Source organism: Macaca mulatta, chromosome 14, assembly GCF_049350105.2.
Source record: "Macaca mulatta isolate MMU2019108-1 chromosome 14, T2T-MMU8v2.0, whole genome shotgun sequence".
In the NCBI taxonomy this organism is placed as follows: domain Eukaryota; kingdom Metazoa; phylum Chordata; class Mammalia; order Primates; family Cercopithecidae; genus Macaca; species Macaca mulatta.
The window spans coordinates 72986873-73014865 of record NC_133419.1 but is presented as its reverse complement, the minus strand read 5'-3'; the positions used below and the strand labels follow the sequence as shown (position 1 = coordinate 73014865).

Here is a 27993-nt window from a genome sequence, read left to right as displayed (position 1 = left end):
CAGAGCCAGCGGAGCAGCAGAGGCAGTGGCAGCAGGAGAGGTGGGAGCAGCGGGGCAGCAGAGCTGGATTGGGGTATTGAGTCCAGGCTGAGTCGGGGGCAGCCCACTGCTCTCAGTCCCTGTGCCTGCTGGGGGTGCCCTGCCCGGAACTCCAGGCAGCGGGGACAGGGCGAGGTGCCACCTTAGTCTGGCTGGGGAAGCGGACGATGAGGAGTGATGGGGCAGGCATGTGGCCACTCCATCCTCTGCAGGAGCCAGCAGTACCCGGCAGCGCGACCGGCTGAGCCGTGAGTATAGTGAGGGGCTGGGGTGGTGAGTGGCTGTGAGAGGTGCCACAGACAGGGTCCTGGGAGTCCCTCCAAGGAGCTGGATTTGGCATGGAGCTGAGCCACGTGGAAGGATCGATCCTGCTCCTGGGCACCCCTCCTCCCCGCGTTGCCAGACTGCAGCCTGGGGTGGGGGCAGGTTACCTCTGAACAGGATGAGGGTGCCTAATGTTGACCTAGTAGGTGATGAGGCTGGGGTCCCGTGGAAGGGGCTGCTGGTTGGAGGAGGGGCTGATAATAAACCTGAACCATCTCTACAAGGGCTGAGAGTATATGTGGGGAGGGGGAGGTCTGCCAAGGAGTTGGGAGGAGCTCTCGGGGCTGCAATAGGCTGGTTCAGGACCCTGGAGAGGGAGAGTGTCTTGGCCCACCAAGGCTATGTGTGTGTGAAGGAAGTGGGGAGGGGGAAAGATGGAGCAAATATGAATAAGAGTGGCCCTGGAGCAAGAGAGGGTCAGAGGTAACCACCTTCCATGGAATTGGGAATTGGGGTTCAGGGACACCACTTTATGAAACTTTACCCCAAAGCATCTGTCCCAGGATAGGGTTCTACAGAGCCAGATAGAATGAGGTGCCAGCCTCGTGTGTGTCCATGTGCAGGGGGGTGCATGTGCAAGTGAGTGGGGGGCTCCATGGAGACACCCCTCTACTAAAGACTGCTGAGGTGGCAGGCAGGGTGTGTGTGTGTGTGTGTGTGTGTGTGTGTGTACACATGTGGAGTGTAAGGGACATGTTGGGTGTAGAAGGGCCTGTAGAGCTCTAGGGTACCTTGATGGTTGGATGCAAAGCAGCCTGTCAGAGTTTGTGATCATCCTTGTGTGACTGAGAGTTTATTTGCACGTGTCTGAGTGTGAGTGCAGGTTGGTCTGCATATGTATGTAGGTGTGTCTTTTAGGTTGCATTTGTATGTTATGTGTGTTGTGTCTGCAAAATAGAGTGAATCAGTGTGCATTTGTATCTGTTCCATGTGCATTCATGTGTGTGTATTTGTTAGTCTGTGAATAATAGCATTGCTGTGTGTGGAGGTGGATATGGCTCTGTGCGTATAAGTATTCTGGTGTGGGTGTGTGATCATGGTGCTAGTGTGTATATTGGTGCTTCTGTGGCTGGTGTGTGTGTGTGTGTCTATATGTGTGTGTTCATCTGAGTATGTGTGGGTGTCTGTTTCCTTCCCCCTGGCAATTGATACAGCTGGGACACCATGGCCCACTGAAGCAGGGCAGGGAGGGGCTGAATGTATGACCACCTCTTTGAACTCAGGACAATTCATTCTACACCCTGTGGGAGAGATGCAGAAAAGAAATAGGCAATAATGACTCTGCCCTCTGGGGCTTCCTAAGCTTCATAGACATAAAATAGCTTGAGAATAATTAAGCAGTAGAGATCAACGTCATGCTAACAGGTGGGGGTGGGGTGGGAACTGCATAAGCAAAGGCCCTGGGCTGGGCTAGGCATGTCCTGGAGCAGTGAAGATGCTGTACAGAGTAGGGGCAGGCAGCAGCCACATTCTGTAGAACTTTGAGATCCAGGACTCTTAGACTTTATCCAGAGAGCCCTGGGGAGCCCAGGAAGGTTTTGTATAGGGGAGAGACATGATCAGATTTGGGTTCTAGAAACCTGCCATGGGTCAGGCATGATGGCTCATGCCTGTAATCCCATCACTTTGGGAGGCAGAGGCAGGTGGATCACTTGAGGCCAGGAGTTCAAGACGAGCCTGGCCAACATGGTGAAACCCCGTCTCTACTAGAAATACAATAAAATTAGCTGGGTGTGGTGGTGTGCACCTGTAGTCCCAGCTACTTAGAAGGCTGAGGCATGAGAATCGCTTGAACTTGGGAGGTGGAGGTTGCAGTGAGCTGAGATTGCTTTACTGCACTTCATCCTGGGGGTGACAGAGTCAGACTCTGTCTCAAAAAAAGAAAAAAAAAAAAAAAAAAAGGAAAAGAAAGAAACCTGCCTCGGTGGCATTGTCTGGTTGAGAAAGAGGTGGGGCCAGGAGGCTAGAGTGGAGGCCAACCAATACAGGGGTCAGTGAGTTCTGGGGCTTTATGAGAACTTGGGAAAGGCTGAATAGATGAGGATAGGGAAGGGAGTGTCTAGGTGGCTCAGGCTTGGACTGGGGTGGGGGGTGTAGTGCAGACACCTCAGTAAGTCAGGATCTCATGAGGGAAAAGGCTCTTGGAAGGCTCAGGAAAGCTGGGCGTGGGTGGACTGAGGTAGTGGGAGAGATCTTTATAGGGTTTCTAGCTAGGATGCAGAGGGTCGGAGATCATGGAGCCATCTCTTGCCAGACAGGGAAATTGAAACTATGGCTTCATTACCGTCCTCTGGCTGCAAGGCTGGGGCTCAACCTCTTCATCAGACCTGACCATCAGTATCATTCTCCTTCAGGCCCTGCCCAGAACCTCTTGGTTGCTGAGCTTGGTCAGCTCAGTGAGGGTTAATTGTCTTTATGCTCCCTGCACCACCACCCCCCCGCAGTCATTCCCCTTGCCCACCAAGCAGCTCCTGCCACTCTTCCTGCTTCCCACTCCAGCCTCCTGTCTCCAGGGACTGCTGATGGCTTGGCTGGGATCTAGCCAAATGGTGGGGGGCGGGGGGTGGGAAAAGCTCCCAGCAGTCCTCTACCCCTAGGTCTTAATGGACTGGGAGTCTCACCCTCGGTCATGCTGCTGTCAGGCCAGGCTTGCGCTCCCCGGGCTTCTGCTGCTTGGGCCTGTGAAATCTCCCAACTCAGCATGATTCCATTCCTGCATTCATTCATTCAACCACTCAACAGGAACTCCTCAGTAGCTGCTTGGTGCCCACTTGTCACTGGGGACACGGAGCAAACACTGACTGAGTCCCTGTTCTCAGGGAGTGCCCAGTCTGATGAAGGAGAAATAAGTGGAAATTCGCAACCCCACAGGGTGAGCAGTGGTGTGTAGGAGGTGGGGAGCCCACAGCAAGCCCGGGCATCAGAGGAAGAGACATTTGAGCCAGAGCTTGATGGATGGGTAAGAATTGCACAGGCAGGGAAGAGCAGAGGGAACAGTTTGTGAAGGTGGGTAGGAAGGGCACAGGGCTAGGCACCTGACTCAGTGCACCCTCCAGGTGGGAGGAGACAGTAAGGGCATTTGGGTCATTTTCTAGCAGTTGTTTTACTACTTTCTACAGCTTGCCCTGCAGATCTATCCAGCCTGCTGTTTTTCATACCCCTAGACATGGGATGTTCATCTCTTCCTTCCTGGGCAGCCCTTCCCTTGTGGTGGTTATATCTGCCCTGGGTCTTCTCTGCAGGGCCCAGCAACTCCAGGCTACCCAGCCTGGCCTTATGTCCTTTCTCCATCCTGTGTTACTGTCCCCTGAAGTAGGGCCAGGCTGGGGCACAATGATCCAGGAGTGGCAAGAACACATCTAGGCAGAGAGTGGGAGAAATGGGCAGCCTTTATTAACAAAAAACTGAGATGGGTGCAGGCCCTGACTCCTCTCCAAAAATAATGATAAAGAAACAGGCATGGCCAAATAAGGGAGTGAGGACAGACAGCAGGAAGAACTTCCTACCAATGCAGAAGGGCTGTGAGTCTCTTGGCTTCATGAGAGTGGGCTGTGCGTGTGAAAGGGAAGGTCTCAGAGGACAAGAGGGGGAATTGGAGGCAGAGGCACTGTCAGCCTCTGACTCTCCCATAGGTGAGTGAGTAAAGTCATCCAGGGAGAGGGAACTGGGGATGGGGAGCTGAGAGAGACAGGGGAGGGGGATCGGGCCTCATCATTCATTCATTCAGCAGCCGTTCACTGGCCCTACCAAACATGACCCCCTGGGTGCAGATGGACAGAGCCAGTGACCACGTGGATGGAAGCTCCGAGTCTTTCCTACCTGTGCCAGTGTCACAGGAAGATATTTAGGAGGAGGGGCCACTGGGGCTGGCCTTACAAGGAAGAGGCACTTCAGGCTGAATTGAAGGACAGCACCAGGAAGGAACACCATGTGCAAAGGCCTCAAGGTGAGGCGAGCACAATTTTGTTTACTCAGCACTATAGGAGTTCAGAGTGGCCTAGGCAAGAAGTGCCAGGCTGGGGGGAAGCCCTGGGCAGTGGTGGAGCAGAAGAGGAGTAGGGAATTGAGGCTAGACTGTAGGAAGCACTTTTTTCCATGAAGGTGTCTCCAACAGGCTTGATATATGTAGGTATTATTGTAAGTTTTCAACTTCTTGGTCTCTCCTGACCAGGGCCTGCTGAAGGGCCCAGCCTTGCTTGAGAAAGGGGTGTTCAGCGAACAAAAGAGACCCTGGAAATGAGAGAGAAGCAGTGGCTGAAGAATGTGGGCCCCTTCCAGTAAGTGGCATGCAAACAAATGTAAAGTAACATGCAAATCAGCTGGCTAGGGCTTGGCAGCTTTGGTTGGAAGAAATGAGCCATCACCCCTTCTTATGCTGGCCTCGCACCCCCTCAGCCCCAGCCTCCAGGACAGCCAGAACAGCCTTGTCTGCTCCTTGGAATGCCCCAGCTTTTCTGAGCCACAAGATTGTGGCCTCCAGGGTGGGGGCCATGGGCTCCCTGTCAGCACCCTCACCCTCCCGAGAAGTCGATATATTTAGTAACAGGAATGTTTTCACACATTTATCTGCTATTGTTCAGCTGCTTGCTCCCTGGGAAAGGCCAGGTCCCCAGTGACGTGACCCACTTCTTGAAGTCCCTGAAGTCACCCTTCTCACTGCCCCCCCACCCCCGCCAAAAAACAGGAGGCAACTGGGGCTTGGTGCAGCAGAAGAGATTTGAGTCAAATATCTAGGAGGACTTCCCAACAGTGTAGTTGCTGAGATGTGTGGACCCCGGATTTCTGGGCTTTCATTCTTTGGATGGTTGCCTTGGCCGCAGAGAAGGCTTTGAAGATAGAGCAGAGAAGGTGGCAGACAGGCTTATGCTCAAATTTCAGCATACTGAAAGATGTACTGTTACTCTGTAGCTGTGTGGTCCTGGGCAAATTACTTAACTACTCTGAACCTTGTGTGAATAGTGGGTTGGAGATAATTATCCTTTCTGGGCAGGATGATTGTGAAGAATCCGGAAGTGCAGAGCTTAGTCCCTGGCATGCAGCAGGTGCTCACAAAGGTTAGCTACTGTCATTATGAACCACCCACGATCAGCCCAGCTGCACTTTCAGAGAGATTTAGTGGGGCCTGAAGTGGGAGAGACCAGAGCTAGGAGCCCAGGGCTGTCATCGTGTGGGAGGGACCAGGAGGCCTGAAACAGAGCTGTGGTTGTGGCTATGGTGAGAAGCACAAAGCTCTGTGGGAGGGACCAAGGTATCTCAGAGAAGTGTGGCTACCTCATTAGGTTGTCTAAGACCAATCCCCAGATAATACAATGGAAGAAAGGGCTTGGTGAAGAAGGGGTTAAATCTGTGGCCACGCCCATGCAGTCTGTGAGCCATTCTGGGAGCTGTAGTCTGTTGTTAAATTGCAGTAAGCATAGTTTGTATTGCCTCTTTTGATCCAAATCCACACCCCGCTGCCAGGGCTGGCTGAGGGCTGGCTCTGGTGGGTGCTGGTCTGTGTGGGGCCCAAAGGTGAAGCAGCATCAACCTCTTCCCTCAGGGAACCCCTGGCTTGCTATGTGTTTGGGGGGTGCAGGTCATAATTACAACTCCTCACATGTTTACACAGAAGTTTACAGCTTCCTGAGCACTGTTTCCACATCTATGATCTCATTTAATCCTCACCACAAACCCAAGAGACTGCTGTTTTCTGGATGAAGAAACGGAGGATCCAGGAGGGGAAATCGCTTGCCCACAGGTATTCAGCTAGTGACAGTGGAACCAGACCTGAGGCACAAGTCTGTCTGCTTCCAGAGCTCCTGCTCTTTCCATACATTACTGTTCCAGATGGCAGACAGGCAAGATGTGGACAATTAAAGTTGGATGTGAGACATCTCAGCAGAGGAACAGCTGAGCAGAGAGCTGCTGATTCCAGGCCAAGAGTTTGGACTTTGTGTTGTGGCCCACCAGGATCCACCCAGGGGTTCTCTGATTAGAGCTGAGCTTTGAGAGAATTGATCTTGCAGCCTGGGCTGAATGGATTGAACTGGAGAAACCAAAGTCAGACTGAGGCTTCTAAATTCCATCCTTGGTGCACCCAGCACTTTGGCTCCTCTCCCTCCTCCATGCTGCTTCTTAGTTTCTTCCTCCTTCTCAGTTTCTTCCTCCTCCTCTCCTTCATCTTCTTCCCCCAGCCTTTTTTTTTTTTCTTTTTCTTTTTTTTTTTTGAGATGGAGTCTCGCTCTGTCGCCCAGGCGGGAGTGCAGTGGCCGAATCTCAGCTCACTGCAAGCTCCGCCTCCCGGGTTCACGCCATTCTCCTGCCTCAGCCTCCCGAGTAGCTGGGACTACAGGCGCCCGCCACCTCGCCCGGGTAGTTTTTTTGTACTTTTTTAGTAGAGACGGGGTTTCACCGTGTTAGCCAGGATGGTCTCGATCTCCTGACCTCGTGATCCGCCCGTCTCGGCCTCCCAAAGTGCTGGGATTACAGGTGTGAGCCACCGCGCCCGGCCCCCCCTTTTTTTTTTTTCTTTCTTTCATTTTTTTTTTTTTTTTTAGTAGAGACAGTGTCTTGCTGGCTGGAGTACAGTGGTGCCATAATAGCTCGCTGCAGCCTCGAATTCCTGGGCTGAAGTTATCCTCCCGCCTGGGCCTCCCAAAGTGCTGGGATTATAGGTGTGAGCCACTGCACCCAGCCCATCTTCCTCTTTCTCTCCTACTCTTCTCTGCCTCAGGCTGAGGAGTGATAACTTATACCATAAAGCTGTGCTGTAATATCACATGTCTCAGAAGGGGGTGCTGTCACATACAGTCCATTCCAGCCTGAATCTTCCTTATGTTTGAAGGGCCAGTAGAAGTGTTGGACAAGTGGCAGAGATGAAGGATGGAGAGAAGGATAGCCCATTGTTCTTCACCTCCATTGAGCCCAGGATGAGAGGGCCCTGCTGAAATGGCGTTGGGAGGAATGAAGGCTGAGGAGAGGTTGGACCCCAATCAGACAGACCTACTGAGTTAAGCCAGAGGAAATTTTCTCCTCATGGTTCTGTGACAGGCCAAGATTTGGAAATGCATCTAGAATGACATTGCATTTGGGGTCTGGGTTTCTTTTGGGTCATGACTTGCTTGATACTGAGGCGTTGGGGATATTGTTTGGTTTATTCATGTCTGTGTCTCAGTGTGTGTATGTGTACCTGAATGTGAGCTTCCAGTTGTACATGTGTGTATGCTGGTCTGAGAGGGTGAGAATGTGTGGGTCAGTGTTCGTATAAAAGTGTGAACATACTCATATGTGTGAGCATGTGAGCGTCCTTCTTTAGTTTAGTTTTGAGACAGGGTCTCACACTCTCACCCAGACTGGAGTGCAGTGGCACAATCTTGGCTCACTGCAACCTCTGCCTCCCAGGTTCAAGTGATTCTCCTGCCTCAGCCTCCTGAGTAGCTGGGACTACAGGCATGCACCACTACACCTGCATAATTTTTGTATTTTTAGTAGAGGTGGAGCTTCACCATGTTGGCCAGGCTGGTCTCGAACTCCTGACCTCAAATGATCCACCCACCTCGGCCACCCAAAGTACTAGGATTACAGGCATGAGCCACTGCACCCAGCCATGACTGCATTTTTATGTCTGATTTTGGTAAATAGTTATATGCATGTGAGTGTGGCTTGTGTGTGTACATGTGTGTAGAGTGCCATATACATATGTTCCAGTGAAACTGTATGTGTGTTCCCTGTGTATACAGATGCCCGTGTCTGAATGTGAGCGCAGGGATGAGAGAATGTGTGTGTGTGAAGGCCCAGACACTTTCTGTGCTAAACATTAAGGCCATGCCTAATGTCTGGCTATTCAACACTTTTTCTCCTGGTCCCGCCTTCCTGTAGGTAGAGATCCTTGAAGGGCTGGGCTTTCTTCAGAGGACTCTGGGCCAGAGTCAGGCTTTGTGTTCAGTCTCAGGTTGGGCCAGCCAGGGTCCTAGTCTATCGGATTGAGCAGCTGGACATGGCTGGGAAGTGTCTAGGTTCCGTTCTCCCCAGGAACTCTTAATGGTCACACTTAGAGAGTTTCAGGGACTCCCAGCACGGTCCTCTTGTACTGATGCAACTACTGAAGTCCAGAGAGGTGTAGTGATTAACCCAAGGTCACCCAGCAGGACCCAGGATGAGATGACAGGGCTTGGAGCAGAGAGGGGAGTGTCTGACCTGGAAGGCTGCCCTCCCTCCAGCCCCTAGAGCAGGTGAGGAGCTCAGAGGAGAGCCAAGTCTGTGATGTGAAGCCACCTCCTGCACCTGGCCATTTCCATGCCTCCTGGGCCTCAGAGGCTGCCTTTGAAGTTTTTACCAGAGCTTCTGCGTGCTCTGAGATTCCTCCTAGGGACGTGTGAAGTCGACTGTTCCATGGAGCATGGAGACTCCATGGAGAGGAGCCCAGTGGTGAAGTGAGGCCAGTGGAGGGGGCTCCTCTGGAAGCCTCAATTTCTTCTTTGCAGTAGTTGCTTTTGTTTCATTTCTGTTTGTTTTTTAGGTTTCCACCGTTGTAACATTCAAGGCTTTCCCTATTATCTCTCTTTGAGCGCTTATTACTGAGACAGTGCTGGCATTTGGGGCAGTCCTGGAGGCCCAGCTGGGTTCAATGTGAGGGTGGCAGGGCAGTCCCTTAGGGAAAGGGCTGCTTGGGAGAGAGGGATGAGTTTCCTGCCCATAGTGGGGAGGCATGAGCAGGGGCGGGAGAGCCTGGTTAGCAAGGCTGTAAACGAGGTGCCTACTCTAGCGAGGAAGTTGGTTGCAGATGATCTTGAGTCCCTTCAAACTGTAGCTGCCACGGGGGGCCAGAGAAGAACGTGCCCCAGCTCTCTTGGACCTGGGGAGGATTGAGTTCACAGAATGCTCCCAGTGTCCTGGGCAGTGGAAGGCGCAAGGTTAGATTGCGCACCTGGAAGCAGGGAGATCCCATTCCCTGGAGAACTGGAGGGAAATTTATCTTCCTGGAGGTTTGGGGCTGGAGGCAGGGGCTGGATGGGAGGACCCTCCGGGGTGCAGTAGGGGTGGGATGGGGAGGACTGGGCAAGTCCAAGGCGGCTCTGCTGTTGAGCACTCGCAGGAAGGAGCAGGGAGGCAGATCCCGAATCATGCGGGGCTCTAGGGTGGGAGGTCCATGGTTGTGGGGCTCAAACATGGGCTCTGGTTGGGGCAGAGGAGAGGCTTCCTGGGGTTGGGGTCTGGGCAGGAATTGGGGTAGGAGAGGAGAGAAGCAGCAGTTGGGTACCAGCTCCTTCCCAGGTCAGGTAATTCAGAGTTATCTTAAAACTCTCAGTGGGCCAGGCGTAGTGGCTCACGCCTGTAATCCCAGTACTTTGGGAGGCCGAGAGGGGTGGATCACCTGAGGTGGGGAGTTCGAGACCAGCCTGGCCAACATGGAGAAACTCTGTCTTTACTAAAAATGCAGAATTAGCTGGGCATGGTGGTTGATGCCTGTAATCCCAGCTACTCGGGGGGCTGAGGCAGGAGAATCGCTTGAACCCAGGAGGCAGAGGTTGCAGTGAGCCTAGATCATGCCTTTGCACTCCAGCCTAGGCAACAAGAGCAAAACTCTGTCTCAAACAAACAAGCAAACAAAACCTCTCAGTGGGGTGGGATCTGGGATCCAGATGGAGAGAACTAAGGTTTACAGAGTGACCTTTATGTTTTAAAAATGACCTTGTTTAATCACCTCCTTAAATAATCCTTCAAGGGGCTAACCCTATTTTGTAGAGGGGAAACAGATGACACACTTAAATGGTTTAACTGAAGACAGTTAGTGAAGCAACTATTATGGAGATGGGGAAGGCTTAAGGGAACCAGCAGGACATGTCAAGGTACTCAGAACTGGCATTCAAGGGGCCAGGGGTGTTGGTGGAGGGGGGGCAAGGAGAGTGCCCAGCTCCATGAGCCAGAGCCCTGGAGATAGGGCTGCCCTGCAGGAGCTGTGGCTGCAGCCACTGCTTGTCAAAGGAGGCAGGTGGGTGAGGGGGTGAATACCCGCAGTGAGCCTGCATGCTTCTCACCCTTTGCTCTCCTGCCAGCACCCTGACCCTCACTGGCAGAATTCATCTGGATGCCAGGGGGCAAGGGAGCCCTGGATGAAGCTGCCACGTAGAAGTTGGCCTCCAGGGCACACAACCCGGCAGCAAAGGTTAGAGATTGGAGGTGGAGGGACAAATAGATGATGGGAAATTGAAGAACAGAGAGGGTGTGGACTTGCCCCCAAGGTCACACAGCCTGTTGGTATCAGAATTGGAGTCAGAAGCCAGGCCCTGCCTCTGATCTGAACACTCACTTGTTTGTTTGTTTGTTTGTTTGTTTCTTTTTTGAGACAGTCTTGCTCTGTTGCCCAGGCTGGAGTGCAGTGGTGTGATCTCGGCTTACTGCAACCTCCACCTCCTGGGTTCAAGTGATTCTCCTGCCTCAGCCTCCCAAGTAGCTGGGATTACAGGCACCTGCCAGCATGCCCGGCTAATTTTTGTACTTTTGGTAGAGATGGGGTTTCACCATATTGGCCAGGCTGGTCTCGAACTCCTGCTCTCAGGTGATCTGTCTGTCTCGGCCTCCCAAAGTGCTGGGATTACAGGTGTGAGCCACCGCGCCTGGCCTGAACACTCACTTTGTCACATTCACTGAGGTCTCCTGAGTGGACTCATATGTGCGTTATCCACTCTCGGGCTGAGAGCTGCTTCCTACCTTGACCGCCATGCTCCATATCTGGGCAGCACAGGGGCTGCTGAAGAATGTCATTCTCAGATCACAGTGTGCCCTGGAGCCCCCACCAAGCCACCTGCTCATTCATCCCAACTGGCCTTGAGGGTTCCCTGGTGTGCTTTGCCTGTGCTTGTCACCCTGGCCATGGAGATAGACCTGACAGCCCTTGCTGTCAGCTTCGTTAGAGACAGGCACACCCAGATGCAGACAATCAATTTTGTGGGGTGAGTGATGGGACCGCTGATGAGGACCCTTCCTGAGGAGGCGATGCTGGGTCTTAGCCTTAAAGAGCAAATGAGAGTTTTCCAGGTGGAGGAGAAGAGAAAGGGTATTCCAGGCAAAGAGCCCTGCAAGAGCAAAGGTGTGAGCAGCAAGAAGTCAAGGATGGCAGGTTCAGGGCTCCTGGGCTGGAGGAAGGGCCTGGCGGTGGAGAGGAATGGAGTGAAGGCCCAGCTCACAAAGGGAAGCAGAGGAAAGTTTAAGCAGGATCAGGCCATGGTTTGCTTTGGGGTTAGGAAGCTCCAAATGATGGGTGAAGTAGGGGGGCTAGACCCAGGTGAGAGGCAGTATTGGGGTTGGCCGGGGACATGTGAGTTGCATTAATGGGCCAGAGGAGGAGTGACAGCCGCTACCTCCTGGCTCACCTGCCTGAGCTAAGGCCCTAGTTCCTCAGTGTCTGCCCACCAGTGCAGGTGTGTGGCAGCTCCAGACCCTCCTCTAGGGACATCCCTCCCTGCCTCATGTTGCCTGTGGCTTTCACTCTCTGGAGCATTCATCCATGGCACCCATAACCACCCCCTCAGACAATGGCCCCTAAAGCAAACCTGTGTCACCGCTGCCTATCTCTTAATAACACTATGACCCCTCCACTGCCAAATCTGATAAAAGACCTCCCTTTGAAGACCTTCCTCCTAGAGTTGGATCTCAGTCCTTCTTGCTGTCCAGAGCCTGGGCCTTGAGCCTCCCTGGGAGGTGAGTCAGTGAGGGCAGCCCCTTATGGTGCTGGGAGTTGAGGGACCTTGGCCCAGCCAACTCACCCATGTTGTGTCAGCCTCTCTGGGCCTGGGCAGCTGACTCATTTTCAGTGCTAATTAGCATCTCCCCTGCAGCTTTCTGCCCCACTCTAAGTGCTTGACAATCATTAGGTGCTATTGTGTGCCACTAGATCCCAGCTCCAGCACCTGCCTGCCCCAGCTTCTCCTCCAGACCCCAGCTGCCTAAGGGACACAAACAAACAACACACCAAAACCCAGACACAATCTAGGCATAGGGACTTAAACACCAATATAAATACACAGATAGGAAAAACTCAATAACACAGAACTCCCCACACCAAGAAGCAGACCATAGCACAGAGAGAGACCCACAGTACACACACAACACAGACACCAACAGATGCTGAAAAGCAGACACACGATCATTCCAAAAAGTGACCCAGAAATGAAACAGAACAAATGGGAACACCAATGCACATGACACAGGTATACACATCTGGAGATGCTACACAGGTACGATTCAGCACACGTGTGGCACATCCCAGGGAAGCACTCACACTTGGCATATACACAGATGCCAAAATAGCCAGAGCGAGCCACCTGTGCTTCCCCATCTGTGCAGCGTCTCTCACCTCTGGGTTGGGAGACCCGCACATGCTGTTCCCTGTGCCTGGAATGCCCTTCCCCAGTGCCCTCCTCTTTTTACCTGGTTAATTCCTGTCATTCTTCAGGTCTTCCAGGAAGACTTCTGTCTCCTTTATAGCGGCCCTTCCATACTCCCCAGCCTTCGAGTGCTTCCTGCCACATGGCATCACTGACTGTTTTCCAATGAGTTTCTGTCAAGTTTTGGGATGGAGGATTTTGCCTCTGCTCGGTGAGGTGGTGATTGTGGGTGTGAGTGGGTGATTAGGGCCAAAAACAAAAACAAAAACAAAAAACTGGACAGAGGCAAATTTGGGGGGAAGTGAGTTAGGAATAGCTGTGAGGAGCCCCAGCTACTCAGGGCCTCAGAAGATATTTATTTCTGTATTTATTATTTTTTGAGACAGAGTCTCGCTCTGTCACCCAGGCTGGAGGACAGTGGTACTATATTGGCCCACTGCAACTTCCACCTCCCAGGTTCAGGTAGTTCTCCTGCCTGAGCCTCCTGAGTAGCTGGGATTACAGGTGCTCACCATCACGCCTGGCTAATTTTTGTATTTTTAGCAGAGACGGGGTTTCACCATGTTGGCCAGGCTGGTCTTGAACTCCTGAGCTCAGGTGATCCTCCTGCCTTGGCCTTCCAAAGTGCTGGGATTACAGGCATGAGCCACTGCGCCCAACCTCAGAAGACATTTAAACCCACAGAGAGGACACAGCCAAATGCCCTCTGCCTCATTTTCTGAGACCCTGCCTGATTTCTCTTATGTTTCTTCCAGGCTTGCTGCCTGACCCAGTTCCCTCCTTCCCAGAGCTGGCCTTGCCCCTTGCCACCTCTCGGAGCTCACACATACTCACTCTGCTTCTCTGCTTGGCTGTGCCCTACCCCTACTTCTAAGTGAAATCCTCATTATAAGTCCAGTGAAATCCTCGTTATTCAAGGCCTGGGGTCAGTGGGCACGTCATCCATGCCTGGGGTCCTAACCCGTGCCACTGAGTATTGTGAAGGGAGGTAGTGGAGGGATGTGCTTAGGAGCACAAGCCTTGAGGACTGTCTCTTGGTTCAGATCTCTGCTCCTTTACTTCTTAGCTGCAGGATTGTGCAAGTTCTGCCACCTTTGTTCCCTCATCTGTAGAAAGGATAATAGAGCCCACCTCATTAGGGCTGCCATGAGGACTAAATGAGACACAGTGTGTAATGTACCTGGCTCCCTCTCCAGGTTGTGTGAGAGCAGGGAGAGAGCTAATGAGATCAAGGATGTGGAAATGCACTCAGCAGGTGCCTAGTGGGTCCTTGCTAATTGGCACTTAGTGAAACAAACACCTCTTGTGTGAGCACCTACTATGTGCCTCCATAGTGGGCTCTGTGCCCCACCCCTCCTTAGTTTCTGCAGGGCTGCCAGTTCTGCACAGCTGTTACTGCTGTGGGGGCTCAGAAGGTAGGGGTGTGACTACTTTTTCAAAATTTATTTTTAATTTTTTACATCTGTTTTATGGAGGCATAATTTACATACGATAAAATCACCAATTTAAAGTGTATAATGAGTTTTGATAAATATATACAGTCATAACCACCATGACAATTCAGAAAATAATATTTTTATCCCAGCAAACTTCCCTTGTGCCCTTTGTAGTCAGTCCCTTTGAGGGGGGACTTCTTTTTTTTTTTTTTTTTTTTTTGAGACTGAGTCTGGCTCTGTCGCCCAGGCTGGAGTGCAGTGGCCGGATCTCAGCTCACTGCAAGCTCCGCCTCCCGGGTTTACGCCATTCTCCTGCCTCAGCCTCCCGAGTAGCTGGGACTACAGGCGCCGCCACCTCGCCCGGCTAGTTTTTTGTATTTTTAGTAGAGACGGGGTTTCACCATGTTCACCAGGATGGTCTCGATCTCCTGACCTCGTGATCCACCCGTCTCGGCCTCCCAAAGTGCTGGGATTACAGGCTTGAGCCACCGCGCCCGGCCTAGGGGGGACTTCTTATAGGAGTGTGAGAGGTACTGGGTTTTCCTTGGACTGAAAACCTGGGCACATGGAGTGGGGGTGCCTCCGACATGCTGGAAGTTGCCAGGGAACTGCTGACCCTCTCTGGGCCTTGGTTCCTGGCAGAGGCAGTGCAGCCAGGCAGGGGAAGGGATGCTCAGGCCTTGGTCTCCTGCGGGCAAGTCTTGGATGTGAGGGCTGGATCGGCTGGAAGTGGTGGCTTCAGAAACCCATAGAGTGGGTGACGGGCTAGGGAGTTGGTGTTTCCACAAACCTGTCCCTCCTTTGACCAGGTGTGCACTGTGGTCCTGGTGGAAATGGCCATATATTGTCCAGACTGTAGCAAGGGCTGGGCAAGATGGTCCACTCCTCTCCCCATCCTCCCCCCGACCAGGGGCCATAAACCCACTCTATGGATTAACAATTCCCTGAAAAGAAGGGGGTCACTTTTGTCCCCCAGTTCTAGAACTGAATATTAAAGCAATTATGTAACGAGCAATAAATTACTTAAAGTAGTGACTCACTCAGCTTAATTAGAGCGCGAGCAGGGAGGGATTAAGGTATTTTTAGAGCACACACCTCACTCTCTCCTGTGGGGGAGGCCTCTGTGCAAGGTGGGGGTGGAAAAAAGACTGGGAACTCATGGGAGCACCCCAGGTGTCTGCAAGGAGATGAAAGCTGATCCTCCGCCCCACTGAGGTCCTAAGGAAGAAAGGCCGAGTCAGAGCTGCAGCAGGAGGGCTTTGGATCAGACTCAAGAACACTTCCCAGTGATGCTTATCGGCGAACTGGGACGGCAACACTAGATTGTAAACTCTGTGAGGGCAGGGATTAGCTCTGTGACTGCCTCCTCACCCAGCAGCAGACGAAGAATGAGACTTGGGAGTCAGACACAACTGGGTGTGACTCCTGCCTTTGCAAGTTGCCAGCATGTGGGCTTGGGCAGGTTCCTTTATCACCCTAAGCTTTGCCGTCTCCTCCACTACAAAGTGGGCACAGTAGCATCCACCTGCATGCATATTGTAAGAGTTGAGTGGGCTAAAATGTGCAAAGCAAGAGTTAGTGCTCAGCTGGGCACAGTGGCTCACACCTGTCATCCCAGGTGTGAGGCTCTGAGACAGAGCGCTTCCGCCCAGTAGTTTTGAGGGCAGCCTGGGCAACGTAGGGAGACCCTGTCTCTCAGTCTCTCTCTCTGAAAAAAAAAAAAAAGGGAAAAAATTAGAAGACTCAGTGCTGACTCTACTAGACCAAAAGCCTCACAAAGCAGGGATTAAGTTTGGTTTGTGTTGTTCACTGTTATATCCCAAGCTCCATTCATAGGACCGCACAAAGTAGGTGTTCAGTAAATGCTTTGTTGTGTGACTGCGTGTTAATTTTGTTCCCATTCTTCTGCTCCAAAAAAAAGTTCATTTTCCTGAGGTTGTGAGTGAAGAAAATAGGCAGTATGGGCTGGGTGTGGTGTCTCATGCCTGTAATCCCCAGCACTTTGGGAAGCTGACGGGGGAGGATCACTTGAGGCCAGGAGTTCAAGACCAGCCTGGGTAACTTAGCAATACCCTATCTCTACTTAAAAAAATTTAAAACGGAAAAAAAATAGGGTCTGTGTGGGGGCGGGTGGGAAGGTTGCAGGGGTGCCTCACAGGTAAGAGTCTGGCATTTATCCTCCAGGCTGAGGAGGAGGTGACGTCCTGGGAGGGATCAGAACCACAACTCCAGCCTGCTTGGATGAGGGTGGTCTTCTGGTTGCCAGGAAGGTAGCTATGTGGGAAGATCTGCCCTTGGTTCGTCCATAACCTGGGGCAGGAGGAGGAGGAGCCCCCAGCCCAATCTGATGGGGGAGACCAGAACCCTCATCCACCATTGCTGGCAGTTCAGAGAAGGTAGTGATAAGTCAGGGTGGGGCATCCTGAAAGGCTTCCCAGAGGATTGGCTGGGAGGGCTGAGGCGGAGAGGACAGCTGGCATCCATAAAATGGAGTAATGATTCTGACCCTGCAGGTTTTCTGGGAGAATTAAATGAACTACATTTTAAAGATGCCTGGTACATGCCTGCCAGGAGGAGGCACAACATATGAACTCCCTCCTTCTTCCCTTCACCCCTCCTCAGCTCCTGTGACATCAGGAGGGACATGCCCTGCGCTGCTCACAGAGGCTGGGTGGGAGGCTCCTATCATGGCCTTCACTGAGGCCGCCTCTGCAGTTGGACCGAGCTGGACACATAGTAGGTGCACACAACAGACGGAGGCAGATCTGTGCTGCTTTTACCAGGGTGTTGGGAGGCTGAGGGAAGGGTACAGCTGGATTGGGGTGATGGAGCAGATCCCTGCTCCTCCCCCAGATCCGAGACCCCAAGACGCCCGTGCCCAGTGGCTGCTCTGATCGGCTCTGACCAGCTCTCCTCACACCTCATAGGCCTCCCAGGGTTCAGGTGATGAATTAGTAATGACAGCATCCAACATCGCTATGACGACCACGTGGCACTCTTAGCCTCCAGTCAGGGCTCAGCCGCAGAGGCCAGAGACCCTTTTGGCTCTGGGCCTTTGTACTGGCGCGTGTGAGCGGGGCTGGGGCCTGAGGGAGATGGGGGAGTGGGAGGGGCAGGGGCCAGGGCATGGGGCTGCATCTGGCATGGACTGGAGTTCATTCAGATTGTTCCATCCAGAGGGACCTTGGGGACGGTTGTTTCCTTCCTTCTCCCCTTCTTTTCATTCCTCCATCCCTCCTCTTTGCCCTCCTCCCACTTCCTCTGAGCCCTGTTCCTGTTTGAGGCCCTAGGCTGCCAACCCTTTTCCCCTCCTCTGGGAATAAAGCCAGGCTCAGCCCTCACCCCAGGGAGCTGAGTGAGGTGGGGGACAGCCACCTTCTGGTCTAGGCCTCAGGGAAGCTGTGTGGGGACCACTGATGGCTTGGCGAGAGGGCCTGACCCAGCTGGGCCGGGGGCTGTGCAAGTGGCTGCTGACCCTGATGAGTGGGGAGGAGGTTTTCAGTGGAGAGGCAAGGTCAGAGATGAAGCAGCATGGGATGGGGGAGCGACAGATGTTCAGAGTGGCCTAAGTGTGAGATGGGGAGTGGAGAACATGGGAGGAATCGAGGCACGAGAAGGACTGGGAGGGAGTGGATGCAGTGAGGAGTTTGCAGTTTGTCCCTGGGGGAAGAGGAGCCCTGAAGATTTTTGTTGTTGCTTCTTTGATTTTTAAATGGGAAGGTTCATTTGAGAGATGGGGAAACAGGCCCAGGGTGGGAAAGTGACTTGCTCAAGCTTAAGTCACTAGAGACAGACTGAGACTACAGGCTCTGCCTGGGTCCTGCTGGACTCTAGCTGGGACCTCTTGCCCCAGACTTGCTGGCCAGGATTTTCCCAGGTAGTCACTACCTCTGAGAAAGGTAAGGAGAGCCCATGGGTGACTTTGCCCTCAGTTTGAATGAAATTTGCATCAGCGAGGGCTGTGTCTGGCAGACTGGCCTGTTTGGGGGCGGGGGTGGGGTGGAGGTGAGCATCCAGGGAAGGATCTGGGAAGTCAGGGGCTTGGCCAGGGCCAGCAAGGCATTAAGGTCAGAGGTGGATTCAAACTTGGGATTTTGGAGACCCAGCCCAGACTCTGTGCTCCATCCTCTTCTCCCTCTCTTAGGAGCCTTTGGCTGAGTTAGGCACCTATAGAAGGCATGGGCCCCCCTGAGCCCCTCACATTCTCCTCAGGGCTCCTTCTGGCCCTGGGGCCTGATACTGGGCCTGCTGTGCTGGAACTTATCCAGGCAGAAGAAACCTTTAGCCCCATTGTCCTGATGAAGAAACTGAGGTCCTGAGGTAACAGTGACTTATTCAGGGTTACAACAGGTCAGTGGCTGGGCTGGGCCTGGCTGTCTGGCCCTCGGCTTGTCTACATGGCCCCACCTCGCGGCTCTCCCCTTGCCTCTCCCACCCCGCTGTGCAGCATGGTTGGGCCTGCCAGCCTTGATGGATGGCTCCGCAGCTCAACCTCCCTCCCATTCCTCTCCGGATGCTAGGCTGTTAGCCTCCTAATCACCAGTCCTGCCTGGTGGCCGCCAAGCCATCCATCTCCCCACGCAGCCTTGCCCAGCACAGGTGGTTTTGTCTAGGGAGAAATGGGGAGAAGGGGGGCACAGCAGGTCTTCCTCTGAGGCTAAGCTGAGAGTTTGGCTGCAGCCCCCACTCTGGGAGGCCCGAAGGTTGGGGAATACCCTGCACTCCCTTGCTGGAGTACCAGAAATCCCTCCTGGATCTCCCTAGGGCACCTGCACATGCACACATAGGCACGCACACTCATAGTAACACTAATAAAAGCTCTTGTGTATCAAAAGAATATTGTATGGCAAGTATTGTTGCAGAGCCCTATGTGTCATCCCATTCATCACTCCACTGTACCGATACAGAAACTCAGGCTCAGAGAGGTTAAGTGACTTGCATAGGCTCCATATCCAGGAAATGGAAGAGCTGGGATTTGAACCCAGGTCCTTATGGCTCACATCTTGCATTCACAGCTCCTGCTCTACTGACTCACCTGTGCACACCCACACACACACATGCACAAGTACTCATGCGCATGCATGAACAGGAGCCACCATTTTGGCTCTTGTACCATCCATCTACCTGGGCCAGGTTCTTAAGGAGTGAGGAGAATGCTGGGTTGCAGAGGGCTCATTGTCCCCAGGCTGCCCCAAGCTCATTGTCCCCAGGCCATCTCACCCTGGCTGTGGCACTGGCCGGCTGGGGAGCTGCATGGAGGTGGCAGCCTCCAGGCAGTGGAAAGGGGAGGCTGGGAGACAGTCGATCGATCATCCCTGCAGTGCCTCCTTCCAGGAACTGGGGCCCAGGGGAGTGTGGCGCCGTGGGTCGATGTTCTGGGCAGCAGCATAGTCTCTGAGTGCGTACAGGGTATGTGTGGGGCGAGGCTGGTGTGCCGCTGCCCGCCTTCCCCTGGCTCCCTTCCCCTGCTCCTGCCTTCCTCCTGCCATTCACCTGCCAGCCCCACACCTTCCCCTGATTCCCCCACTGTCCCCAACCTGGGGACTACAGAGGCTGAGAATCAAACTCCCAGTTCCAAGGCACCTGTGTGCCTACTGCTACCATCCCGCCCTGCCCTAGAGGCAGATCTCAGTGGGTGCTGCAAGAGTCACACTATGGTGGTCGGGGGTGGGTGGGTAGGGGGACCAGGGGCTGGAGCTGCGGGGAGGTGAGGCAAGCCCACCTCAGAGCCTTTGGAGACCTCGACAGACAATATGATGAGATAAGAAATGTAAAGGGGCACATAGTGGGTGCTGAATTCATCTTGTCTCATTCCTCCAGTAAGTCTGGAGAAACCAAGAGCAGCCAGGTGCCTCTGAGGGCACAGGAGCTCCCAGGGCTGGCTGGCAGATGCAGCTAACAGTGTTAGCAATCCTAGGGACAGGTAGCTTGGGGCAGAGGAGAGCATGCTGTCACTCATCTTGATGAGGGGAGAGGAGATGTCTGGTGCTAGGAGCAGTGGTGGCTGGAGGAGGGCTGGGGACCCTCCCCAGGCCACCCCACACTCTCCCTCTGGGAGGGGCTCCTGAGCAGGCCTGGTCACCTTGCTTCTTGGCTGCTTCTTTCCCAGTGGAGGAGCCTCCCCCAGGCTCTCCCACCTGCACTGGCCTCAAGAGAGCTGGGATTGAGCCTCAGTTCAGGCACCTGCTGGAGGGTGGAGGTCAGGGCAAATCACTTTCCTCAGCCCTCTCATCTGTGACAGGCTCTGGTGAGGGTTAAATGAGATGTTGCCTGTCAAGTGCCTGCCACTTCCCTGACACCGAGCAGCTAGGCTGTTCAGGGTTCTCCGGCACGTGCCTCCCCTGGTCCCAGCACTGGGTGGGCAGCTGTGTTCTACCGGTCACTGGTGGGTCTCCAGGGCCCCGACACAGGTCCTGCTATTGAGAAAGAGGGAAGTAAACATCCCAGGGCTGGAGCTCTACCCCCTATGGAGGTGTCCCATCTTAGGCTCTGTCATCTCCTCATTCACCCTGGTACAGGGACAAATGTGCCTCTCTGCACTAACTGAGCTCCCATAGGCAACTAGGAGTGGTGTCACTTGGGGTGGGGGTGGGCAAGGACCTCTGGACTGGGATTCCCAAGCCCTGACTTCCTGTTATTTCAGACACTGCCTCATTGTTCCATCTTGGGCAAGACCTGTCCCCTTGAGGGTAAGAGAAACATGTGACCTCTGACCTCCAGAGTATCTCTTCAGTGCCCAGATGATTCTGTGTTCTAGGGGACAGGCGAGGCTGGGGGGTAACACCCATGCCACTGATGGACAGACTAAGGAGGAGGGTCCCAGGACTGGGGCCAGCTCAGGACTCTGGTAGCCTCAGTGCCCTTGACCTGGTGTTGCTGCCGTTTTGCCCCACTGCCGTCTGCTCTGTCTCCGCGTCCGAGTCACCCGCCTGGCCCTCTCCAGTTCTCTCCTCTCTTTTATTACTGTCTCTATATTGCCTCCTGCCTCGGGCTTATCTCCTCCTGTCATGCCTCTATCCATCTTTGTCACTCCCCTGCGACTCTCCCCCACTCCCTGGCACACTCTCTCCCTCCCTGGGAGTCAGGAGTGGAGCCCCACTGGGAATCAGGACCTCCCTGCCTCTGGTCTCTGTCTAAGCAGTCTCTGCGACTCTGGCCAGCTCCTATCTTCTTCCACCTTCCCGAATCTCTCTCACTGTCTGATGAAGTCTCTGACTTTCATGTCTCTGAACTCCCTTTGTTTTTCTCTATATACTTCTCTCTGCTCTTATCTCTGGGCCTCTGTCTCTCAGGGCCTGACTGGTCTTGACCTCTCTGCTTCCATCCCCTCGAGAGCCCAGCCAGGCAGCAGGTCCAGCCCTCCAGCCCGGAGAACAGATGGAGTCCACCCTCCCTCTCTCTTGCTGGCTGCCTCAGAAGCCCCCAACAATGGCTTCCACCCTACACCGTGCCTTGTTGCTAGGCCTTGGGCTGGCAGCACCTGGCTTCCATAGCGACGGGTGCTTAGAAACAGAATGCCACATCTCCCAGTCCCACCACGGGAGTTTTTGCCGATAGAGACAGTGCCTTTCGATCAATCAGGAAGCGTGGCCAGGCTCTAGGCTGCCTCCATCTTGAGGAGGCAAGAGAGGAGGGGACCATGGTCTCTACCTTCTGGAGCTGGGGGGACTGTTGGGCTGGGAGGAGTTGCTCAAGTGTGGCCCTGAAGCCAAGGAAGGAGCTGGGGGAGGCCCTGGGCTCTTTTCCCTGAGTCAGCCTGCTGCAAGAAGTGCAAGCTTGGGAGCTGGAAGAGGCTGTGTTGAAATTGCTGTTCCACCATTTCTAGCTGCACGACTTTAGACAAATGACCTCAGGTCCCAAGGCCTCAGTTTCATCAACTGTAAAATTGGGCTAATAATATCATGAAGATTAAATGAAAGAATAGATCTGGCACTTAGAAGGTGGTCATCAATGGACATTCCCCTCCCTTCCCCTTTAAAGTTGTTTAAAATTTAATTGACGGAGAGGAGGAGGAGGGTTCTTCAGGCCTGTGGAATGGTGTAAGCAAGGGGTTGGAGGCTTGCACGCACCTCACGTATGCTGGAGTATTTAGGGAGGACCAGGGGCCATATCTGGATATGGTTCTGCCAGAAGCAGCCAGGTCAAGCTGGGTGCCATGCCTGCACCTGTAATTCCAGCTACTAGGGAGGCTGAGGCAGGAGGATCACTTGAGCCCTGGAGTTCCAGATCAGCCTGGGTAACATAGTGAGACCCCGTCTCAAAAAAACAAAACAAAACAAAACAGGCAGGCTGAGGTGCCCATGGAGAAGAGACTCTGTCTCCTGGGAGGTATATTCTTGCCAGGTACAAAGGGATGGACTTAATAAATTTCTTTTCTAACATTTGGGGCTGCTGGGTAGGGAGCCACATTGGGGTCCCCTTGCTTATTCTCGTGCTGCTCCCTACTTCCACCCTGTCACTTGGTCCCAGGAGAGGGGCTCCCACTGGTTCCTCTTCCCTGCCAGGCCTGCCCACCAAGGCCACCATGGCCACACAGCCTGAACCCTGGGGCCAGCACATATCCATGGAAAGCCCCACTCTGTCATTGTAGAGATGAGGAAACTGAGGCTCAGAAGTAGGAGAGCTTGCTGGTGCTAGGGCCCAGCTCTTCCCTCTTTTCAGGCCTATCTTCTGCACTAAGGACTTCAGGCCACCAGGGAAGGTGGGGAGGGAGGAGACGAGATGAGGTAGACTTGGGTGGGGGCCTGAGGACAGAGTCTCATGTCACTTGGGCAACCAGGAAAGGGTTAAACATCCCTTATCACAAGCCATGGGCACTGGCACTGCCAGAGGATGCTGAGGCCTGCTAGGGCATGAGGACAACAAGCAACATCCTTTTCTGAGCTGTCGAGAGCGCCAAGCTCTCTGTTAAGTACTTTTGAGCCTCTTCTCATGTATTCACAGCCACCTTCCAAGGAAGGCCAGTTGATCCCCAGTTTAGAAGTGAGAAAACGGGGGCTCCAGGAGGCACTTGTCTAAGGTTACACAGCTGGAGAGTTTGGCACGGGGGTTAGACTGAGTCACCCACCCAGACCCTGGCCACTCCCTGCGTCCCCCCTCCAGGACACCCATCACTCCCTTGACACCCACTAGGAGTGGGTGTTCATTTCCTTGGGCTCTCCCAATCCCAGTCCTTGGTATCCCCAACTGCAGGCAGACACAGGTGCTTGCTGCTGCCCTCCCCTTAACCTGGCATCACAGAGACTCAAGCCCACTGACCATTAGGTTCTCAGGGGCATAGAAACCAGGTGCTGGAGTCTTAGAGTCCTGCAATCAGGCATCTCAGGCAGTCAGGACAACAGAATGTTAGAATCTTGGGCTTCTGCATTCTCTAGACCCCAGGTTCTCGCATTCATAGAATGTAAGAAGCACAGACTCTCTGAATGATGGGGTGTTATAATAGAGGCTTTGATTTTCTAACAACATGAAGCTCCGGGAGTTCTTGGAGCCTTGAAGCCATAGACTGGGGCCTCCCTGTGTGATGGTTTCTGAGTTAGCAGGGAGTGTTCAGAGCATGGGGCCTTAGTCCCTGTTGCTTAGACTTTCTTGCCTTGGTATTTCTGCTGGGCTCAGCTCTTAGCAGCCTTTGTGTGTGTGTGTGTGTGTGTATGTATGTGTGTGTGTGTGTGTGTGTGTGTGTGTGTGTGTAGCGGGGACTGGGGTCAGGGACTGACTCTAGCCTGAAGCACCCCTGGAGTGGGGCCAGCCCAGAATAGCAGGTGGAGGAAAGCCGAGCAGCCTCAGGGCTGCAGCTGTCTGGTGGTGCAGGAAGGGGTCTGGGTGGCTGCCTTTGGCAGAGGACCAGCCTGCCTCCTTCGTCCGCTACCCAGCCTGCTACCAGAATCAGGAGGAGGCATATCCACGGCACTCCTAGGGCTAGAGTCAGAGCAGCCCCTTCAAGTTCTTCAGACTGGATGGCAGGAGGTGCCACTAAGGGGAGGAGATTGGGGAAGTACTGGGACCTTTATCTGCGGTGAGGTGGGGCACCGGGGATGAGAGATGGAGTGGAGGTCAGTAAGGGGTGTGGGATCAGTGAAGGGGCTGGGGATTTAGTAATGGGCTGGGGCTTAGGATGGAAGCAAGGGCTCTGTGGATGGGAAACCTTTTGAGAGGGTGGAGACAATGGGGGCTCAGCGAGGGGATGTGGCTCAGTGGAGGTTGCTGAAGAGTTTCTTGGGGTTGGCTACGTGTGGTCGCTCATGCCTGTAATCTTAGCACTTTGGGAGGCCAAGAAGGGCAGATCACTTTAGGTCAGGAGTTCGAGATCAGCCTGGCCAACATGGTGAAACCCTGTCTCTACCAAAAAATACAAATATTAGCCGGGCGTAATGGCAGGCGCCTGTAATCTCAGCTACTCGGGAGGCTGAGGCAGGAGAATTGCTTGAACCTGAGAGGTGGAGGTTGCAGTGAGTCAAGATTGCACCACTGCACTCCAGCCTGGGCGACAGAGAGAGACTCCATCTTAAAAAAAAAAAAAAAGGTTTCTTGGGGCTGTCTCTGTGCTGCTCCAGGTTCCCAAGGATGGCGGTTGGGGCTGGGGGAGCCCTCTGTCCCTGGGGTAGGCTGAGAAGCAAGAGCTCCTTTTCCCAACTCTGCCCAAAGCTGGAAAGGTTGTTAGAGCTGCTGAGAAAGCTGGCATCTGCCTCTCCTTTTGCTCATCTTTCTTTCTGGTTTCCATGGGAATCTGTGGCTCAGGATGATCAGGGGTTGACAGGATGGCGCTGTGGGAGGAGTTGATGTCAGGCAGAGCCATCCCACATGGGAAGGAACCGACTGGTAAGAAAGTGAGTTCCTTGTCCCTGGGAGTATGCAAGCAGGGTAGGGGCTGAATGGCTAGAGTGACTCCAGAAAGTGGTTCAGATGGGGCAGAGGAAGTAGTCTGGAGGCCACTTGCTTGAGACAATCGTGTTTTGTGTAATTGGTTCAGGTGGCCCCGCCAGCCCCACCTTCCAGACATCCCTGGGCCTCATAGAGGGGGTCGCTGCACGCTAGGCACTGCCTCTGATCCACCCCCAATTCCTGTGCTCTGTTCCTGGCCTATACTGGACACGGACATATGGAGCCGAATCAGACTCAGTCTCTGCCTAGAGGAGCCCCAGTCTGATGGGGGAGGCACACAGGGACACAAATATAGCTGGGTAAGTTCTACAAAAGGGGGCACACCTGGCTGGGAGGCAGTTCCACCACTGATTTCTGTAGTCTGTAGATGTCTTTTTGAGCAATTCTTCTGGGTCGAGACTTGTTCTATTTGCTGGGGTAAAACAGCAGTGAGCAAAACAGAGCTGACAGCATGGTGGGAAGGTTGAGCTCTTCCAGACCGTGATGAGAAGTGTTGGTGAGTGATGGGGAGTGTGGCAAGAAGGCAGAGTGTGGGCACAGCATGAGAGGAGGCTTTGCCCAGATTTAAGGACCTGGAAGGCCTTGAAGGCCAGGACCAGGGCTCCAATTGTCCTGCTGGCAATAGGAAGACATATGGGTGGGGGTGAGGTAGAGTCAGACTTGGGTGTGGAAAAGATGACTCTAGCCAGTGTGGGCATCGAAGAGGAGGCACAGAAGCAGGCGTGGCCACCTGTGCCTCTGTGTAGGAGCTGTGTGAGCATGTGCTTGAGGATGTGTGTCTGTGTAGAAGACTGGGGTGTAGGTGTAATAGGAACACGGACGTGTATCTATGGAAATACTCCAATTGTGCATAGGGGTGTATGTGTGTATGATTCTGTGGCCCAGGGAAGCCTGTGAAAAGGAAGGATCTTGGGGTCTATGGGTGATAAGGAGCAGAGACTAAGGCCTAAAGTATGCTGGGGCTCGAGCCCCCTGGACTTTAGCCCCTGTGAGCTGGCAGGTCTTAGACTAGTCCTGGACTAGAATCCTATGGGTTCCCTTCCCCCAGAGGGTCATGGGGCCAGCCATCTGCTGAAGACAAGACAAACATGCATGCAAATCACATGAAAATGGATGAGGCCTGTGGCTGACCCACCCCACAGTCCCCATCTCCTGGGCCTGAGTTCACTCAGCCTGTGCCCTTCCTGACCCAGAGCTGCTGCCAGGGCTCTGGGAACAGGCCTTGCCCACCAGGAGCTGAAATCCACATTGTCCCCAGTACCTGCCTGTGGCCACATCCTCTCTCTGTGAGGGCTACTCCCATATCTGGAGCTATAGCCAGTGGACACAGAGCTGGACCTGGACTGGTGGCCATGGGCAGCACCTCTGGCAGGTGTGAATTTGAGCATACACATGTGTCGCATACTTGTACACACATTCCCACGTGAAAGCATGCACATGCTATTCCTGGACACTTGTGTACACACACCACTGCACACATATACCTGCGTGTGTGTATATACACTCACTTCTGCACACAGACACATGCCTATCTGCATACATGCACACATGCCAACCCCTGTAGATATACAGACATATCTGTGTACACACATACAAGTTCAGCTATACCACTGCAGTATCACACACCCTCACAAAGACACAAACCTGTGCTCACACCCTCTTCCACCCTCACACACATCATGTTTACAAGCCTGTGTACAGTCTTACACACATGCACACATGCACAGAGCGGCCTAAGGGTGGCTCACCCCTGCCCAGGTGAACACCCATGCCCTCTCCAGGGCTGGAGTGTTGAGGAAAGGGTTTGTCTGGATGGAGGCAGAACCTGCAGAGATGTTAGTTTGTTCCAGGAAGCATCTTGGATTGTCCCTTCACAGAGCCCTTGGAAGTGGGGACCTCTTTTAGTCCATGGGCTATAGCCCAGGTCACAGAGAGAGCAAGTCACACGCAGCCTCTCCTGAGGGTCCTCCAACACCAGGATCTAGTCCTTGCCCATATATTTGGGCCTGGTGCCTGGGTAGGCCTGTCTGCTCAGGAGAGGTACCTTCTGCCCAGGGAGGCCTGCCTGGATACTGCCTCCTCCACCTCAGCTTCCTGAGCACTAAAAGAGAAGCAGGCCAAGCTTCGCGGCTGCTGTGAGAAGTCTGAGGTCAGAGAGGGCCAAAGCCTTGCCTGAGGTCACCCAGCATGTCAGGGAAGGGCTCGGGTTTGAACCTGGGCTTCCAGTGGGGGCGTGTAACCATGGTCCATGGCAACAGGATAGATGCATGTCAGGCAGCAGACAGGCCCTTGGAAGCAGGCATGTCGTTGTGGGGGATAGGAAAAGACTCACCGTATGTGGAGTGTCTGCCGGGACCACGTGTGGGAGATGGAGAGACGGTGCTTCTTCACCAGAGCTCACTGGGCATCACGGGGCTCCCAGCTTGGCTGGAACATGGGGACTCAGGGAAGAATCAGACATGCACTGCTCTTGAGGGAGGGCTGGGGGATAGGTGAAGGACGAAGAGGGCATTATAGACTGGGGAGACAGTGGGGGCTACTTCTCGTTGGATGACAGTTTTCTTCCTGCATCTTGAATCTAACTTTCAAATTTCTTTCCCCTCAAAACTTAGCATGGAGTACATTCTCAGTAAATATTTATGGCATGAATGAATGAAAGTATGATATTAGCAGGCAGATATGCCTTTGGAAGGGTATTCAAAATGGGAGGGCAACAGGTTGGGCAAAGGCAAGGAGGTGGAAGAAAAGTTAAGTTAGAGGTTCAGGGTGGTTCAGGGCACAGCTGAGTCAGGCATGGCTGGACAGGAAGTGGTAGGAGAAGCAGCAGGAAAAAAGTCACATGAGGATGAGCCTTGCATGTTATACTGGGTTTGGATGTTGCCTTGGAGCCCAGTGAAGATTATGAGCAGAGGGTGAACATGGTCAGAGTGAACCTGCCCTGGTTTGAGAAG

The 27993-nt window shown here is 53.6% G+C and overlaps 1 protein-coding gene and 1 long non-coding RNA gene across 16 annotated transcripts in view; one reads left to right on the top strand and one right to left on the bottom strand.

Moving 5' to 3' along the window:
• The first annotated feature begins 1 nt into the window (after position 1).
• Positions 2–27993, top strand: part of PDE2A (phosphodiesterase 2A) — a 100235-nt gene continuing 72243 nt past the window's right edge. For 14 of the 15 annotated variants that reach the window (XR_013403319.1, XR_013403320.1, XM_077961324.1 and 11 more), the window contains exon 1: positions 2–287. Coding sequence is in view for 9 of the 15 variants with exons in the window: in XM_077961324.1 (XP_077817450.1) it covers positions 217–287 (71 nt within the window). In the remaining 6 variants the exon portion in view is untranslated. 15 annotated transcript variants of the gene reach the window in all.
• On the bottom strand, positions 15–27816 carry LOC144334349 (uncharacterized). The gene is made up of 6 exons (XR_013404096.1): positions 27375–27816; positions 15771–15872; positions 15260–15382; positions 14675–14988; positions 13379–14361; positions 15–1973 (listed from the first exon to the last, which is right to left on the bottom strand). It is a non-coding gene; the product is annotated as an uncharacterized LOC144334349 (long non-coding RNA).